Source organism: Gobius niger, assembly GCF_951799975.1.
Source record: "Gobius niger genome assembly, chromosome: 6".
Classification (NCBI taxonomy): domain Eukaryota; kingdom Metazoa; phylum Chordata; class Actinopteri; order Gobiiformes; family Gobiidae; genus Gobius; species Gobius niger.
The window spans coordinates 17,611,635-17,631,391 of NC_136857.1; the positions used below are offsets into that span (position 1 = coordinate 17,611,635).

Sequence of the window (19,757 nt, forward strand, 5' to 3'; positions counted from 1 at the left end):
AAACACAGCCCAGTATGACAAGCATTCCCGTCCCTAGAACTGTGTGAGGAAGCAGCAGCTCCTCGTGGCTGATATATCTGATGCTCTGACCCGCGCCGCACCTTTACCCCTGCGCGCCCTCGCGCATGCACCCCGCAGATGCTAATAGGGCACCGTGACGCACGCGCTCACAGCCGAGGTCGCCTGCTGCTGCCTCAGCCACTGTCATTGTATGATGGAGTTTTGGGGGTCATTATGTTACACTTCATCCCAGTAGGATGGTACTTGTGCACAGGGAGATTTGATGCGCGTGGCTGTGCGCCAAGGTAAACGTGGGGAGCACTTATCTCGCCCTACACTAAGTAGCGGGTGGGAAACAGACCGTCTCCAGGGGTTTGATGGTAAATAGGAAGAGGCTATTTTGCATTCAAGTTTAATTATGTGTGTATTAGAGATAATACGTCCAGGCATGATTTGCGCAATAGGCTACCACTGATACCATGGAGTCCAGAGTGGGAGAACCTGGCACCTGTTTAAGCCGGGATGGCCAAAGAGTTACGTGTAGCTACAACAAAATAGCTACACAAAATGAATCCACACATCAGGGAGTCTTGGGGACAGTTGCAAACGCATTTAATAATTTCTAAGGATTTTGTAGATTCCATTTCCAAGTGTGTACACTTGGCCACACTTGCCACTCGGGCATTTATTGCGCACAAGACAATAGGCTATATGTAACTGTCAGGTCCCTCGATTTAACGAGACACAATGCCAATCCGTGAACGAGGGCGCATGTGTTGAGCTTGAATATTTATAAGCTGAAGCTTCGTTGGAGAGACGGGAATGTCAGAAGCCGGAAAGGTGCGCTCATGTGCCCATCTGGTAGCACTTTCACGGTGCTTACCGTGTTGTGAGTGCGCCCATAACGGAACACTCTGGATCTGCAGAACTAATCTAAGAGTGGAGATCTAGGAGCGCGGGAGGCGGGACTTTGACCCATCATTAACCCCCAGATGAGCGGAACCAAGACGTTGGGGTGGAGCATGGTCAAGTGAACAGCTTGAAAGAAAAAAGTAGTTAGTTATTGCAACTTCAGAGGCAGAGCCACCCAATCTGTCAAATGTAAGGATATAGATCAAACTGCAGAAAAGACCAGACTATAAGACGAGTGGAATGGCAAGAATTAATTGTGCATGGCAGAAAAGAAGACATAACCCAATAACAGCATTTGCACAAAACACCAGCGACAAATAAATGTATGTTTACATGCAGTGTTAACTATTGTGCATACTCCATTCATTGTGCATTCTAATTAAGCAAAAATAGGTTTCTTACAACAAAGTCCTAACTAGTTTGCTCTATATTGTGCGCGCCTGACTGTAACAAATGCTCTTGGTTTGAGTGGTGATAAAATATGAGTGATGTGTCCCGTTGCGCGTCAGGAGCGAGGCTGTGGAGCAGCGCGGAGCACAGTGGGCTGAGGGACAGAGGAGGCAGGATGAAAAGAGGAAGCACGACTCGCTTATCGCGTCATTCGGGTCTAGGCGTTGAGCAGGAAACAGCCTTTCCTCTCGGATTGTCGCAGTAGGAACAAACACTCTATTTTGTCTTTGCTCAATGCACCCCACGGCACAGAAGACGCGGAAGCCGGTCAGAAGGAAAAATGCCTCCTTCGATAGAGATAGCCGTCCTTCTGCTCAGCGTCCTGGCTTTGGAGACGCGCAGCGGTGCCAGCGCGCTGCACATCCAACAGACATTCGCGTCTCCCAATCACACCAATAACTTTGTGGTGGACCCAGTCTCCGGGAGAGTCTACCTAGCCACGGTCAACACGGTGTACCAGCTGAACGGGACGCTCAGTTTGGAGGTTGAGAAGAGAACGGGGCCGGTGGAGGACAACCTGTTGTGCCACGCGCCACAGCTCCCCCAGGCTCCGTGCGAGCATCCCAAATCCCTCACAGACAATTACAACAAGTTGTTGAAACTGGACCGAGAGCAAGGGGTCGTGGTCATGTGCGGATCAGTGTACCAAGGCTTCTGCGAGCTCAGGAAAATGGACAATATCTCAGAGATAGCGGTGGAGTTTCCTCCTCATGGGGAGAAGACCGTGTTCCCGAGCATGCTCAACATCGCTGCCAATCACCCGAACGCATCTACCGTGGGACTTATCTTTCGGAGCCACGGGGGTAGCACCAGGCTCTTGGTGGGGGCAACATACACTGGGGCTGGCACCCAGTATTTCCCCAAGAACCACAGTAAGGAGGACCTTCGCTTTGAAAACACTCCAGAGATAGCCATTCGATCTTTAAATGTCAAAGACTTATCCAGACTTTTCACTTATGACATTAATCCCTCAGAGGACAACGTCTTCAAGATTAAACAGGAGGTCAAGACGAAAAACAAGCTGAACTTTGTCCACGCGTTCATCCAAAAGACCTACTCCTATATTGCCTTCAATAACGATGCCAAAATGGGCCACAAGGACAGCCAGCCCAACAGTATCCTCGCCCGGATCTGTCTGGACACGGAGAACCCAAAGAAACCCAGCGGACCAGAGAGCAGGAAACTCACAGAGTCCTACATCCAGATGCCGCTGCTGTGTGGATCTCACGGGAACATTTACAACCGACTTCTGTCCGTGTATCCCGTGAACATCCCCACGGAGGAACACTCGAGCCCGGAGCCTTACCTGTTCGGAGTATTTTCGAGGGCGGACCGAAAGTCTGCTCTGTGCGCCTTCAAGTTTAGCGACATCGAGGAGGAGATCCGTCAGGCGCGGAGGAACTGCTCCAACTCCCCCAGCAGCGACGTGCAGGTGCTGGACAGTGTCATCCAGGGATCGGGGGCGGCGTGCGTTCAGAAAGGCAACCTGGTGGTGAGGATCTTAATCATTAATAACCTGCAACAGTCCTATCATGTACGGACAAATTGCAAAATAAAACACACACACACACACACAACAAATATAGGCCTATAGGCTCTGTATTTAAATAAAAGGCCTATGTGACCTGTCATCTCCCGCTCCCTGTCGTCTGAACCTCAATTGCGCATGTGCCATTTAGCAACTTTTTTTTCCCCAGCCTATTAAAAAGTGACGTTTTGTTTTTGTTGCGCACGTGTTGCCCTTCTCTAAAGAGGCTACTTTGGACCTGTGTGTGTAGCGCATCCCTGGCCTGTTTGTTTAACCATTCTTTTTGATGTATTAACTGTAGTAGATCCATCCCTAATGCGCCTAGATCCTGTTCATACACCCCATTCGAGCTGTGATATCCCCCGTGACTTCAAGTTCTTTTGTGTCAATGACAGTTTGTCTGTTTGTTGGCTTTTTTACGCACCCAAACTCGTGCCCAAGGCGGTTGAGTCACGTCACGAGGACAGGTCGTGATGAGCTCTGTGTGGCTGAATCCACGCTGAGGGTTATGGGAAGGGTGAGACTCCCTTGCACATCTTACGGACAGCTCTAGATTACATCTTCAAATCTAAAGATGGGCCGGGGTCAATAGTTTAGCTTCGTGTTGTAAGTTTTTTTTCTTCTTTCCCCTGCGTGTTTTCTTCTAACTACAGCATCAGCAGTTATTGAACAAATAGACTCTTTGTCAAAAAAAAACACATGGTGAGATTGTATCTGCAGTAGAATAGAGGCAATCCCAGTAAGTGCAAAATAAAACTTTTGTGTTTTTCACATTCCCGAGTCAGATATTTGCCCTCAGCGTCCCACATAATAGTTAGGGCCCCTCTTTGAGACTGTATTGACAGAAGTTAAAAGGGTTTCAAACTGTCCTCTGTTTCCCAGGAATGCTCTGAAATCTGTCTTTTCATTGTGGCGTTTCTTTGAGTGACAGCGAGGAGGTCAAAGGAGGCTGTCCAACAAACCAATGCAATGTCAGGTCAAAGATCTGCCCCCCCATCGTTGCACTTCTGTCTTGCCGGGGCTATCTCTCCCACAAGCGACGTTCTCATCTTCAATGCTGCATTCACTCAGCACCATCTGTAACTAAGCAAAGTTCAGCGCGTTATTGTTTTCATGGTCACTCAAATCACATCCCTTTTGTTGCCCGTTGTGTGAAGGCCTGTGCGCAGCCAAAAGTCGGACACAATTTGATAAGAGGGACCTAGAGCTCGTGGGAAACCTCTCTGCACTTAATTCTCCCTACAGCTATGTGTGTGTGCGCTACAATCTTCAGAGAATTCCCACTAGATCCCGTGTGCATCCGAGCATGGCATTAATGTGTTATCATGGCCCGTGGAGGATTTGACAAAAGCACGGTCTTATGAGTGTTGAAGACCCTTGTAAGCCTCTTTCAAGTATTCACGGAGATGTCGAGGAAGTGATTCAGTGGAATTAGCAGTGCGGCTGTGATTACCGCCATCAGCTTTTGTTTTTCACTTTTATCAATCCTGCGTTGTCTCGTGGCTCTATCTGATCCTCTCATCAGTATGGACAAGGTGTGACAGCTCTATAATTGCGTGTAGGCTAAGGCTGCATAAAATATATTGCACTTTTGTCATTAAGCAAACATCCGCAAAATGCCTTGTCAGACAATTACGCGTTCGGAATAATCCCATGATTTTCTTTCTTTGGCCCATTTATCCAGTGGCTACGCAAAGATATGATTAACCTCTTAACCCCCACCTGCACCGGGCACATTTTCTCCAGTTTGGCTTTACCCAAATCTAAAAGCAAAGAAAAAACATCAAATTACAGACAAAAATAAGGATGAAAATACAACAAAAAAGTTCAGTTTTGTCGGTCTTAGCTTTCAAATGAGACATTACTCTGTTGAAATTTGGGTAGAGCTGAACTGGAGAAAATGTGCTCATAAGAGGGTAAACTCATAATAATGACTTGCACTTAACAAGCCTTGATCTTCTCAAAGCACTACAATAGTTATTCTCTCACTCCAGACTTGTGGTGGTAAACGAACCATAGTAGCCACAGCTGCCCTGGAGTAGACAGACGGAAGTGAGGCTGCCAGTGTGCGACATTATCGACATTCACTCACATTCTACCTTCACACAGGCATGCATGGTGGGTGGACACGATGACAGTTTGTGGGAGATGGGAGTCGAACCGTCGACCTTAGAGTCATGACACGACCTGATTTAAACAGCTGAGCCACTGTATATATTCTGTAGGTATTACAGATGTCCTCACTGCATTGTCCCAATTATACAGTCACAAACACACTCCTTAATCAGTGCACACAGACACCGGAGGCAAGGCAGGGGAAGTGTCTTGCCCAAGAGCATAAAGAACCTCTAACTTTTGGATTACGCTCTAATGCTCTGCAACACCTGGTATTCTCGCACAGTCTCCCCTTCTGGCACTAATCTGTCCGACCTTGCTTAACTTCAGAGATCAGACATCGGGCATTCTGTTTTTCTCTTTCATTATCACCCTTTAGTGAAGTTAAACAGGCGCTGTGGGTGACCATGCTTCACCTGGTAGCTCTTCTTCTCCCAGTCTTAAACTGGACTATCATTTAGAGTGAATAGTAGTTGGGAGGATGTTTTGATAAACAACCCAAAGGTTAACCCTGGTGTCCTCGCTCGTGTCTTCTGCAGTTGCAGCAGGATCAGCTGGACTGTGGCGCGGCCCACCTGCAGCACCCCTTGGCCCTGCGCAGAGCTCTGAGAGCCGCCCCGCTGCTGGAGACCAACGCTCTCACCTCCGTCAGCGTGGACGACGTGCATGATCACACCGTGGTCTTTCTGGGAACCAGCAGCGGACGGCTGCGTAAGGTGAGACGTGTTCCTCCGCTCCTAAAACTATGCACCACCTCGGGCCACAATCCAATAGCAACATGTAATTATCGCCACTGAATAGAGTTAATTTTTTTTAATGGGACTGTGCCCTGGAGCTTGGAAAACCGGCAACGTTACAGAGTTACAGAGCGCTGCTTTGATGTGGCCGACAGAACAAGGAGTATCGGCAGTTTAAGATCACTAAGACGAGCTTAGGGTGGCAGTTACATGTTGAATAGATTGCATCAAACATTTTATTTCTCCTGAACTTATTTTTGATTAATTGCTACCATACCATTACTAAAGTAAACTATTTAATCTCTCAATTTACTGTGAGAACCTTCCTGTGCCTTAATGTCCTTGATTTGGTGTTCAATGATACTTGAAAATTACTTACGTTAATTTGATAATTTCGTGGCAAGTTTGAGCAGACGTAAACAACACTCCATATAGCTGTTTACTTACTCTCATTTCAAAGTTCAAAAGACTCTTGCTTGATAATGTTTTTGCTGCTCTGCTCAGGATAAGTCTGAATGTATAGACGCACCGTGACTAGTAGCTCTTTGTCAGCCCTGTTGCCGTCTACGATGACCCTGCTCCTCCATTAAGTCGTCCTAATCACATGCTCTGATGTTCATGAGACCTGCTCATTGTCTGAGATCACCACAAAGCAGCTTAACAGGATCGCTGCTCCACAAATGAGTCAGGCCTTTGCTTCATGTTGACTGATTCTTATCCAGCAATCTGCAAACCCCAAAAAACATCTGCACTGAGTCTAATTAACAACATGCCTTAATTCTGTCTCACACATTCCTGGTCACCCCTCGCTGGGCAGCAGACATACACTCACCGCAGTCTGCAGGAAACAACAGCCCTGGGAGTTCTCCTGCCCCATTGTTTGGCATTCGGCATGTAGCTTTTACAACAGTAAATTCAATAGTGTTGGTTTGCAAAGATGAAAAATGTATTTTCGGTCACTAATGTGGGAACATAGTGCAAAGGTGACGGCGAAGCAGTTGTAGAGACTGGGAATTTAACCTCTTACCTCACACCTGAGCTGAGCACATTTTCTCCAGTTTGGCTTCTTCTAAAAGCTTCTTGAAAATAAGCTGCAAAATATCGGATAGGATGAAAACGCAACAAAAATGCAACAAAACGTGACAAAAAAGCAACCAAAAAGTTACAAATACGTAACAAAAACATGGCAAAAATAAAACAAAAAAGTGACGACGCAGTAACAACGTGGCCTTAGCTTTCAAATTATAGGCCGATAGGCTGTGAACTCTGCCGTTGAGAAACTTTAAAGGAACAGGCCACCGTTTTACATACTGAGATATGTTCTTACCTGAGCTTAGACGAGTTGATGCGTAACTGTCTGGTCTTTGTGCGTGTGCTCAGTCACGCAAATGTTGTTAGCATTTAGCCTCTCCTAGCATAGGTATAGCCCCAAACTGGGGTCAAGTTAGAACCTATCAAGCTGTTCTACGTTTTCCCTGTTTGAATACAGTTATGTGAGCCTTTACACGATCCAAGTCTAGTCACACAAAATTAAACATGTTAAGCGGATAAAAAAGGGAACTATTTTGCAAGGCGTAATAACGTAGGAGCACTTCGTCCGCGGATTACTTACGCCTGCCCCCTTTCATCGGCTTAGAAAATCGACATGTAAGTAGACTTGGATCGTGTGAAGGCTCAACATAGCTGTATTTAAAAAGGGAAAACGTGGAACAGCTTGGTAGCTTCTAACTAAGCTAAGGTAAGAACATTTCTCAGTATGTAAAAACGGTGGCCTATTCCTTTAAGATTTGGGTAAAGCTGAACATGGAGAAAATGTGCTCGGCTAAGGGCTAAAGACTATTGTGTTGTCTCAACTAATTGAGCTTTTAAAATGTAAAATACTCAATCCCTTGCAATGTCATCAATCAATCAATCAATCAATCAATCAATCAATCAATCAATCAATCAATCAATCAATCAATCAATCAATCAATCAATCAATCAATCAATCAATCAATCAATCAATCAATCAATCAATCAATCAATCAATTTGGCTATTTGGCTATTTGGCTATTTGGCTTATGAATTCTAAAGCATACAGTTTGTTACTTGTTGTATTGTTTACTCACTGTTCACTCACTGCCAATGGTAAACTTTATAGGGTTCAGTTTTGCAAGTACCACATGTCAGGGTAGACGAGGTGTGTTTAAAAAAGGAAAAGTGCTTCAAAAATACTTAAGCACTAGTACAATTTCACTGCAAGGGTTCCTGTGGAAGATGAAAGTCGTGTTTTCCCCCATAAAGCCTGTCTGTAATTGGTTTTGGACACTCTTTGTGGTGTTTGCTTGCAGGATGCTGATGCTTTGTTCGTCTCCATGCGTCGTCTTGGCTGATTGCAGGTTTCACTGTGTTTTGAGGTGTCGAGTTTGTGTATGCGCCAGTTGCGAGCGGTTTGGTGATCTCATGTATTTACTCACACAGACTCCAACCCTGTCATTATGAGCTATAAGAGCGTTCCCTCGGCTTCTTCCTTACAGTCAGACAGCAGACGCAATAATATCCCTCACGGAGAAGAGTCGTGTGGCCGGGGGGATATGGGGATAAAAATCCATGCGTGATATGATACCTGTGACAATCTGGAAATTTAGAGAGATGATCCGAAAAGCAGGAAAAAGCTTCATCTTTAACAAATTCCAACCCACAATAGTACCCCACCTCAAAATGTACAAACACAAAGAAAGTACAACTTGAAGAAACTGTGTGCTACTTCAAACTGTACTATTTTAAGTCTTCATGCAGCGTTATGGTACATTCCGAAAAACAATCTTTTTTGCCCCTGATTATGCATTGTATATATGCGCGTGTGGCTCAGTGCTTCTGTGACCTTGGCTTTTTAGCTCGCCCCTCGTGTTGTTTGCCTATGCATGTGTGGCTGGTGTTCGACAGCGTCTGCCTGTGCCCCGAGGATAGAGCCGTTACAGAGGTTAATGGGGCTGTTAGTGAATGTAATGTGATTCTGAATGTGAGTTGGGCTCCCACTAAAACACAAGGGAGCGGCGGTTCAGATTGAGTTAGGCCTCTTTGACCACGTTTCAGTAAAGTCATTTGTGATTACATGCATGTTTTAATGAAGTCGGTCCCTCCCCCATCACTACCTTTCTCACGCTAAACGTCTTTATCTGACTTCATCCAATTTCCTCATCGAGCACTCAGGCCGTCCCCCTTTCACTCTCAATTCAATCCGGTCCACATTGAAAAGGAAGAATCGGCCATATGTCCTGAAATATGATGTCCGAGGAAGGATAGCGACAAAAGCAGTGGGGAAGATGTTGTCACTGCTTGCTGAAACTTGTTTGTGTAGTTGTGTATTTTTCTTTTGCTTGTAACAAAATAATAACAAAATGCTTAGTTTGACTATCAGGCCCGCTAATAGCACTACTCCTACTTCTTCTGCGGTCACTGTTCCAAACACTTCTTCAATTCAATTTAGATTCATCAAAGATTGACATGGCGGGACAGAACATGACAAATGTTTATTTGTTTATTTGGCCGAGACCACGGTAATAATAATTATATACATGAAAGAAAGTGCTTATAAGTAATAAACAGAAGACAATGGCCTGGCGTGTCAGACTGTTCTCAATACAAGACAATTAAAACAACAATAGAAAACACAATAATCAAAGCTCTGGGGAGGTTGTATCTTGTTTCTTTTGTTGCTCTACCAGACTGATGACTAGTGCTACCTATCTCATTTGTATCAAATTCTTATTTTCTTCATCTCTCTCTCGCTTAAACCCCACCCTTTTCAATGAAGGCCCGCTTCACTTAGCCAAATGCTAAATTGTAAGTAAAATGTGATTTTGTTGCACCTGATTTATCGTTAAAAACTGTTCATATTATTAGTGCCACAAATTTGTTATGCAAATGAGTTTGTGCTGTGGCCTTTTAGACAGGCCCTAAGTGTACTGTCTGCTGAATTAAGGATTCTCAAACCTTTAGGGTTTTTGGGACCTTTCTGAATAAACACTCCTGAGGATTCCTGAAGGTTCTCCAATCCGAATCAGTGCTAATGATATTTCAATTGATGAATCTTTTAAGCCGTGAGTAAAGCAAAATTTGGGTGAGAGGGGGAAATTGTTCTCCGGAAATGTCTTTTTGGAATAGTTGTTTCAATAGAAGTGTATAAACATTCGCGTTTAGAATCCTTACAAAATGCATTAAAATTGTAGTCAGTGTAATTTCTTGGCACCCCCGACAGAACGGCCTAAGGGTTCCCGGACCCCAGTTTGAGAATGGTAGCATTAGCATGGTAGCACCAGTATAACTTCTACTATGACTTGATATATTTCCTCATCCTTAATCTGTTTCCTGAAATACATTATTCCCCCTTTCCTGTTGAGTCAATAACCCGGGAACATCCTGCCTAGTATAAAGTACAAGGCCACAGGAGGGCTTTTAATGTAACCAAGAAATGTGAAACTGAGCAAGTTGACATTATGTCCTCAATTCTAAACAGTCCAAATGACTCACTTTTGAAAACCTTTGCTGTGATGGAAAACAGCTGAAGGACTGAAAGCTCACAAAAACACTGGTTACTTAAAATTCTGTTTGTTTTGGTAAAAGTGAAAGTACTATCATTCCCACTGCTGCTACTTCAGTGACTATTACGACTTGTACTATCATTTGTGACAGTGTCCGTCTTTATCTGACTTCATCCAATTTCCTCACCTCTGCCTCCGCGCTACACCCCCACATCCCCTCAGTCAGCTCAATTCCGTGCACATCTGAATGGTAAAATAAGCTGTACGTCCGACGGTCCTGGCCCGGCATAATAATTTCGCAATAAAGATAACAGAGCGCTTATCTGCAAAAGAATCAAGAAATGACAGCTTGACTATAATTCTTACTCAAATTGCTGCAGCCACAATCTAGACTCGTTCAGAACTGTAGAAATGATGTGTTGCATTAATCTAGACACAGGATCAGTCCCAGGTTAGGATTAAACACAGAGACTTGCGTCAGGAAGTGCCAAATTACTTTATTGGAATGAAAACTTACCACTTACTTCTGCTTCTGCAACTAGTACCACTATTGAATTACGTTACTGCTATTACTGCCCTCCCAGTAAATTGATTAGGAAGTATGCACGGTTGCTATCTCTCTGCTATCTCTGCTCAAGGGCAACAGAAAGCAGCAAATAAAACAGCATCAAGATAAGTGATCGGCACTTGAGCAAAACCGTTTCTCATAAAATTCCGTTGTAAACAAACCGTCTTCATCTCACTTTGTATTCATTCATTCATTCATTCTTTTTCTTTTCGTTTTTTGTTTTTTCATACCGCTCCCTTTTCTTTTTGCGCCTGTTCCTGTTACAACAAGGACACATCCAAACACGTTCACTCGAACAGCGCGCAGCAGCTGAGCGCGCTCAAATAGGCTCTTTCATCTCCACACAAATCAAAAAGAAACTGGTGAGATCGACTTGTTGCTGGAGCATGTGGTGGCGGGGCGACTAGGTGACAACCCCCCCCCCCCCCACACACACACACACACACACACACACACACACACACACACACACACACACACACACACACACACACACACCCTATACACAAACAAGCCAGGTGTTAAACGGGACAGAAGCAAGTGAACTCAAGGCTGATATCACAAGCCCCAGTTTGTTGCTGTATTAACTTTGGAAACTTTATTTTGTCAGTGTCTTGTTTTTTGCCAAGATTTAGGGTTTTTCCTTTTTAGTTTTTATCTAGTATTCAACTAAATCTATGATACATTTAGTCAACCCAAATAGTATTATTGTATGGCTCAAGAGATGTTGAGATGGTCAAAAGGTAGAGCTTAAAGCTACAATGTGGAGCATTCATGTTAGATGTTGCAAGGTCCTAATGAGCAGCTAGACACCAGCAGTAGGTTGTCAAAAACAAAGCCTTTCAAATAGGGCCTAATGTTACACAGCACAGCTTGAAATTCAAATAGTTTGAAGGAGTATTGTATTTTGTTCCTATTGTGCACTGCAAAAAGTAATTAACTAGATTAGTATAAACATCACAATTTGAGCATAATAATCCAAATTTTAGTTGTTATGACTAGGTAAATTGTTCTTGGGCATTTGTCCTAGATGATTTCACTTGTTCTGAGATGTTTCTGACTTGTTTCAATACATTTCGTCCTTATTTCAGGTAATTTTCTTCTTATCTCATTGGCAATTTTACTTTCTTATTTCAAGCGAGATTTACCTTAGAACCAGTCTGAAATGTCCTCAAACAAGCAAAGTAAACTTGGTCCGATCAGGAAAAATGTCTAAATTAGCGAAAAAACGCTGAAAACAAGATAGATTTCCTCAATTCAAGTCATTTAAGACAATGCTTGATATTTACTTTTTGCAGTGTGATAGTTTTATTTACAATTGTGTACTTTTTTATAATGTTTTATGTTTGATCTTAAAGGCACACTGCGTAACATTTTGGACTATACTGTTGCCATCAATACAAACATACTCCTAATGACCAGCTCAACACATAAAATACTGTTACTGCAGTGAGTAATCAAAGAGTGGATTTGGATGAGGACCTGTTTAAATTCGGCTGACTTTAGTCACATCTCCATGGCGACGAGCTGAAGACGTACCCACTCCTGGTAAAGTTACTGTCATGTCTTAAGACTCATGAAGGTAATAACCTGCTCCGTTTGCACTGCTCTATTGCACTAAGGTGTCCACACTCAGATCTGCCGCTAACACTTAATGCACACTGTAAATACTCTACATTCGTGCTGTTTATCTATTTGATTTTAATCCATATTTTGCATCCCCTTGTATTTTTATAGTATATTATTTATTATATTTCATGTTGTGTGTCTTTTTACTGAATGAGTTTTAATTGAGCTGTGTTGAAAGGCAAATTTCTGCTCTTTTGAACAGACAATACATTTCTACTCTATTCTGTTATGTATCTCTACCGAGTTTTATGTTCTATGTATTTTATGTCTCTTCTTTGGGGACCTGTTCACTGACAATGGCAATAAAACCTATTCTGATCCCGAGTAAGCATTAATATGAGTTTGACAGGGTTTATTAAAAAAAAGATTGCAGATTGTTTTTGATCTTTCATCATACTTTCATGTCCTACAGATTCATTTAAACTGACAGTTATCCAGGTGATAATGTGACACACGTTCGGCGCACTTACTTTGCACCACTGGCTTTTCCTTGTTGCTAAGAAGCTCAGAGATCACGCTTCATTTGTTTTGTGTGAAAACAGGTGCTGTAAAACCGAGAGTGTTGGTTTAGTTTAAGCAGGTGTTTTAAATGGGAGAGCGGGTCTTGAGGCGAGATAAGTGAAGTCAATGGTTTACTCAGCCCTGCATTTGCTCTGGTTGAACAGTAACGCGTCTGTCGATCTCTGTTTGTGTGGTCGTGGTGTGTTGAGGGGATGGAGAGGAGACAGAGGCTGGGCTTGTAAACAGATGCTGGTCAGTCTGTCAGCTCCTCTAAAGTCTCCATTGAAGGGAAACCAGACAAATCGCAGAAATAAGAGCTTTGTGAGCATGAGGGCGCCTGACAGGAAGTCTCAGTCAGCATTATACACAGAGTTGCATTTTGTTTGTGTGTGTGTGTGTGTGTGTGTGTGTGTGTGTGTGTGCTTGTGCTTGTATGTGAACATTTCTTATTGTGATTACAAAAATCAAGGAACAGGGAACAATGAAAAACTACAATTAAGCCTGTACTTCACATAATTGACACCAGGACTACGTCAAGGTCAAACCTGTTGTAAAAGGACTAGTCATTACCAAGACTAGTCAAGACACTCGCAAGCTAAACCAGGACTTAACTAGTATTAGGCCTGTACAAATCAGGGCATTTGGTCCAGGTGAGGATTGTTTAGCAACAAGAGCATCATGGATTCTTTGGTTTAGTTTAGTGATTTTGTTCATGTGTAACTGCTGATAATGATAATAAATATGAGTTCAATAACAATAATACGGACAAAACGGTCTTAATGAGTTTGTGATATTAAAAAAACTTCTTCCTCTGATTCAGAGACAAAACCAAAACACAACTACTGCTAAAACGTAAACATAACTACTGTATTAAATAGGTTTTGGCTAGGTTTATGGTATCATTACATACACAGTTATTTCTCTGGGCGAAATGCCCAAATTTTACACGGTCCTGTGCAAATCTAGGGTTAAACAGGACTGAACTACAGTATGTGCAAGAAATTAAACCAAATTAAACCATTTGTAAATGTGGGTGAAAGCAATGTTGGGGATGCCTACTACTTTTTTAAGCCCAGAGCATTCAAGAGAGAAAAAACTGTTGTGCCTTGTGGTTGACTTCGGCAGAATGTTATTTGCCAGAGCATCCGGCCTCCGTTTCCGGGCCTGTTCAAATGGTGAGCCACTGGTGTGAGTTTCCAGGCAGATAGTGAGGGGAGTGACCCGATCAGGTTCTGCAGGATTTGGCCAAGACTACTACGACTACTAAGGCTAGTATGACTACTAAGACAACTAAGACTACCAAGACTACTAAGACTACCAAAAGTACTAAGACTACTAAGACTACTAAGACTACTAAGGCTAGTATGACTCCTAAGACTAAGGCTAGTATGACTACTAAGACTACCAAGACTACTAAGACTACCAAGACTACTAAGACTACCAAAAGTACTAAGACTACTAAGACTACCAAGACTACTAAGGCTAGTATGACTCCTAAGACTACTAAGGCTAGTATGACTACTAAGACTACTAAGACTACCAAAAGTACTAAGACTACCAAGACTACTAAGGCTAGTATGACTCCTAAGACTACTAAGGCTAGTATGACTACTAAGACTACTAAGACTACCAAAAGTACTAAGACTACCAAGACTACTAATACTACTAAAACTACCAAGACTATTAAGACTACTACTACTACTACTACTACTACTACTACTACTACTACTACTACTACTACTACTACTACTACTACTACTACTTTTGCTTCAACTCTCACTTTGTCAGTCCCCCTTAAATCTTTACTGAAGGGACAAATTGCAGAAATAGGAGCTTTGTTTGCAGTGTGTGTGACAGGAAGTCCCAGTCAGCAGTCCGGGCTTGTGTTTGTGTTTTGTTGTGTGTCTCTGTCTGTCTCTGTGTGAATATGTGGAGTAAGGAGCCGCTGTGCAGATAAATGACTGTTCGACTGAACCAGATTAGGCACAGTGCCTGAACAAAAGCTCTTCTAAAATCTATTTAAGATTTGACAAGGTTGAATTATGGAAGAATCTATGGATGTCACTGATCTTCAGGATAACAAACAGAGTCCGGGGAAAATGTTAATTCATATTTTTGGGCCACTTTTCAACCCTAACAAGATTTTTGATGGCATAGTCTCATTTTTAGTGCAATGACAATGCAATGTTTCAAATAGAAAGGTACCTCTGTCTCTACTCTTGCACAACTGCGTATACTTAGTTCTTGCAAAGGAATTACAACTGACCCTTGAACCAAAGTTTAACACACATACTTCTTTCACATTGCACAAAAAGTTGTATTATTATTATTGAATTAGATATTGCTTTGATCTGAAGCAGATGCGGGGCACTGCTCTTTTGCGTGCAACAGTCCTTTTATTTCCCTTATTTCCTAATCTAAATCAGCAGGGTTGGGAAATTTTCAATATTTGAGGACTCTTTGTTCAAATGTGATGCAAGCAGTTGGCGACTCTGGTCTCGATAATCCAGACAGTGTGAAAGTCTGTCCGAGGTGGAACGTAAAGTGCTTTGAGTGCCTTATGTACCGTAGGTGGAAAGGCGCTATATAAATTTACCATTAAAGCTGTTGTTATTCTTCCACAAGCATCTCGATTAATGTATTTTTGAAAATCCTTTTGTTTTGTTTTATTTTATTGCTCCGGTTCAGAATAGCAGTATTAATTAGTGGATGGCTGGTGCTGGTGAAAATATGTTCTTTTTCCTTTACTTTTTCTCATGCGGCTGTTACCTTGTTTTGAAGGAACTACACAGTAAGCTACAACTCCTACTACCACCCCGCTATAAGCTAACACTTTGTTTTTCTATTTCCACAGCTGACTCTGCTGCCAAACCTGACCTTGGCCAATCAGTGGACTCTGAAGCTCCCCGCTCTGGAGTCGGTCCACCACATCATGACTTTTGACCCCACTGACAGAAACTTCCTCTATGTGATGACATCGAACCATGTAAGAATGCAGGCCCTGTCCTTACATGTTTGTTTTCTGTGCTTCAGTCATATGATTAATATTTATGGACACCCACTTGAGAAATGATTCACTGCAAAAACATCCCAAAAACAACAGAGGTGGAAAATTGGAGTAACTAGATTTCTCCCAAAAGAGCTAAATCAGCACAGACAAGTAATCGAGGTGCATTAAGCAAATACATTCTTAGACACTGGCAGGTACATTAACTTTGACAAATAATTAAAATGTGGGAGGAAAGATGTTGTACTAGAAATGCATACAACAGTGGCTGGACTTGTAGCAGCAGCAGTAGTAGTATCAGTAGACATTAAGACATATATCTATATTACAGGAAGTGCATTTTCTACTTTAGTGAACTTTCTGCTCAATATACTCTAAGTTTTCATTTGGTCTACTATACAGATTTTCCGCTAGTGCAGATAAGTTATTCTTCCACCGCCGCCTCCATTAGACTCATACAGAGCAGGCGCACGCACTTATTTGCTTATCTTCAACGGTACTTTCTGGGCCAGTTCATTTGGGTCATGCTTGTGATAGGATGTGGTATCACCTCCAGCTGTTCCCTTTATGTGGCTTTAATGCTTCTGTTTGGCGACAACTGTAAAACTAAATAGCTGTTATTCTCTCCACAGAAGCTATGAATACAAGCTTTCATGGGCTTGTAAATCAGACACAATCACGCTTTTATTGCTAAGTTCTTCTTAAAGATCTGGGACAGTGGTTCAGAGTCATAATTTATCTGTATAGGGGACTATTTATCATGATTAAGACGCCTTGAAATGTGTGCGTAGATTTTTCTTCTTTTTTTTTTGCCGCCACAAATCATCTGCCTCCTATGGGAGAGATGTTTACTGAGATACTTTTACATACTGTACATACCGAATTCCTGAGACAACTCCAATTATTTGTCCAGGATTGAGACTGACACAACAAAATGCTTATTATTAATCATTATATTTGGGTCACATCTACTTTTAATAATAATTGCTTTCCAATTGTAATAATGCCCAAACCTTTAGTACAAAGAGTTGAGTGTCAAAAATATGGAGGTGGCAAAAAGCAGTGATACACTTAATCTATTATAAGTCTCCAAATTATGCATGAAGCAAATTAAGTGTGCTAATTTGTGGTTGTTTTGCTCAGATGCTGAGGGTGAAAGTGGCCCAGTGTGACCGGTGGAAAGGCTGCAGTGACTGTTTAGGAGCTGGAGATGCCCACTGCGGCTGGTGCACTCTGGAGAACAGGTGAGGACCACATGCAAACTTTATGTCTTTTATAGATTAAACTTTGTAATGCCCCAAATAAAACGGCAAAGTGAAGTAAATACATTCATTCAGCAGTGTCATTACGTTTTACTTTGGGGCAAAGTGGAAAGCCTGCAGGTTGTGAGTTGACTTTGGGTAGTTTTAGTTGAATTGTAATAGTATTCGCAGTGATAAAGAAGTGTAGCTGTTCCTTTTTTGGTGTATTTGCAAATTAGAGCATGTCTTAAAACAGCAATAAAAAAAGATTTACAATTCTTGCATTTAATCTGTGAAACCAACATGGCACATTTTTTAGTCGTCCTTTCTAAATCTTCATGGCGTCGAGCTCCCCCGACTCTTGGCGGAGAAACACACACTCACAGACTGACACATACATATTAGGCAGTGTTTTTGGGTTAGAAGTAGTGAAATGGATTCTCTTTATATTTGCTTTGGGCCCAGAGCGACATCATTGTTTTGGCCCATCCCTCAGTACTTGTATTGGGAATGACAAGCGAGGAGTGACTTGGCTGAAGTGTTACAAGCGCTTTGATTAATGTGGCTGGCTCTCTCTCGATCTCACTCACTCGCTGTGCCTTGGCAATCTGGCTTCTTCTTTTTTTTTTTTTGGGCTGGTAGTTTGTTTGTTTGTTTGAGTAATAGGCCCGGTATGGCTGGACGCTTGCTCGCTCGTGATTAAAACAGATCAGACTGAGATACGCGCTGGATTCCGCGTTGTTGCGCTCGGGAGGCCCCTACTTTGCCAGCGGCCATTCAAAGCAGCAAGAGTGGAACTGATGACTGTATTTGTGTGTGAGGCCTATCCCTGTCATCATATTTATCTGTCTGTCTGTCATTTCTTTATCCTACTCCTTTTCTCGCCTCGCTGCACTTCTTTTACCCATGTGACTCCGCTCTTGGTCTAACTGTCTCTCCAGCCTCGTCCTCAGATTATTCAGGAGCTTTAAGACTCTCTGTAGTTGCAGTGGCGGGAAAAACAACCTAAAGCCACACTGCATAATATTGTAACATTTAATAAATACAATAAAATACAAGTTGCATTGCAGTTTACTGGTGAAAAAAAAAAATACCTTAAAAATGTGTCTTCCTTTACTGTGAGTGCCTCTCTTCACACCTGACTTGTAAACTTTGGTGGAAATATTACTGCTTCTAACTACAGGGGGCCAATCCTCAGATGACGGCCCTTGACAGAGCAATATTAAAGTTGGAATTTTCCGCTGTGTGGCTTTACACGTTTAGAACATGCTGATTTACCTGGTGCATAATCCCTCTCCCTGTGTTTTGGTCTGAACTGTTGACACGGCCAAACTGCTGCACATTTCTCTGTGAACAACAAGCCTATTACGACCATGAAAAAAACCTAATGTGGTAATGTGTTTTTCTATGACACCGTGGCACTAGTATAGCAATTTGAGCGGGTGAACCGTCGTAATGATTGGCTATCGTCATGATTGGCATTCTCATTCCCGCTCCTTGATTCGGATGCCTCAAAGCTTTGCGAACAGGAGATAGTCTCGCATGATCTGTGCTACTGGCTTCAGCAAATACGGGCCTGCTATAGGATGTCGGGACATCACATCGAAATTACATTTTGTTTACAGAGTGCAAAGATTCAAATTTCCACTCTTTTCTCCAGCTTGCTGCACTTATCTCCACGCGTTTCCCTTGACTGTTCTGCTCTCTCCCCGGTCTTGGCCTCGTATTTTTTCTTCTGGCTTTTGAGACTTTAGTGATCTGTCTCTCTTCTATGTCTCTGTAGTGCACTCCTCCTCCCCCTTGGTGCCCTTGTCGTCCTCTCCGCGCTCGTACAAAGGGCGGTGATTGTGATGGCGGCCGTGGGAGGGGAGAGTGCACACTGCCTCTTTTGACGATGAAATGTCAAACTCTGTAAGTCTGTGTGTCAGTAAGCTCTCTCTCTCTCCGTGTCTCTCTCTCTCTCTCTCTCTCTCCGTCATGTGTGTGTTGGGCTGGTCACGCCATAGCCGCCGGCCGGGGCTCAAAATGCATGTAGGCTGGACAGAAAAAGAAGGGATTAGAGTGAATCTGTAAAACCACTAATGTCTCAATGGGGGTCTGGGGTATGTTATGCCTGACGTCTCCCTGCGTGTCAGCAGACGAACATGCCTGTCAGTGTGTGGAGCCAGTATTGTTGTCTGAAAGTAGACAAATGATGTCACCTCTGATCGCTCTTTTGATGCTTGAGCTTGGCTAATTAGATAACAACATTGTACTGTATTGTTCATTGATATAGTATAAAGTATTATTGTTGCAAGGTCTCCTGCCTTCTGAATGTTTGGACACACTGTTGTTTGGAGACCTAGTCCTGTCTTGTTTTCTTCAGGCAGACTTACACTGCAGTGACACCTATCAGTCACAGCCACTGGCCTTGCGTGCCACCCCTGCTTTGGCTGTTTCTTTTTTTATCGCCGACTTTTTTCACACTAAGTGTTATTGCTAGAATTACCTTTATCTTCCTGTTATTTCAATGTTTGGAAATAGTAAGAGAAAAGCTTTCCCTCAAA

The 19,757-nt window shown here is 42.8% G+C and overlaps 1 protein-coding gene across 1 annotated transcript in view; it reads left to right on the top strand.

Annotated features, from left to right (window-relative positions):
* Positions 1-1,441: 1,441 nt before the first annotated feature.
* plxnd1 (plexin D1) overlaps positions 1,442-19,757 on the top strand; it is a 124,696-nt gene continuing 106,380 nt past the window's right edge. The window contains exons 1-4 of the mRNA XM_079557741.1: positions 1,442-2,854; positions 5,545-5,721; positions 15,818-15,949; positions 17,114-17,214. Coding sequence (XP_079413867.1) covers positions 1,643-2,854; positions 5,545-5,721; positions 15,818-15,949; positions 17,114-17,214 — 1,622 coding nt within the window. The 5' untranslated portion in view covers positions 1,442-1,642. The remainder of the gene's footprint in view (positions 2,855-5,544; positions 5,722-15,817; positions 15,950-17,113; positions 17,215-19,757) is intronic.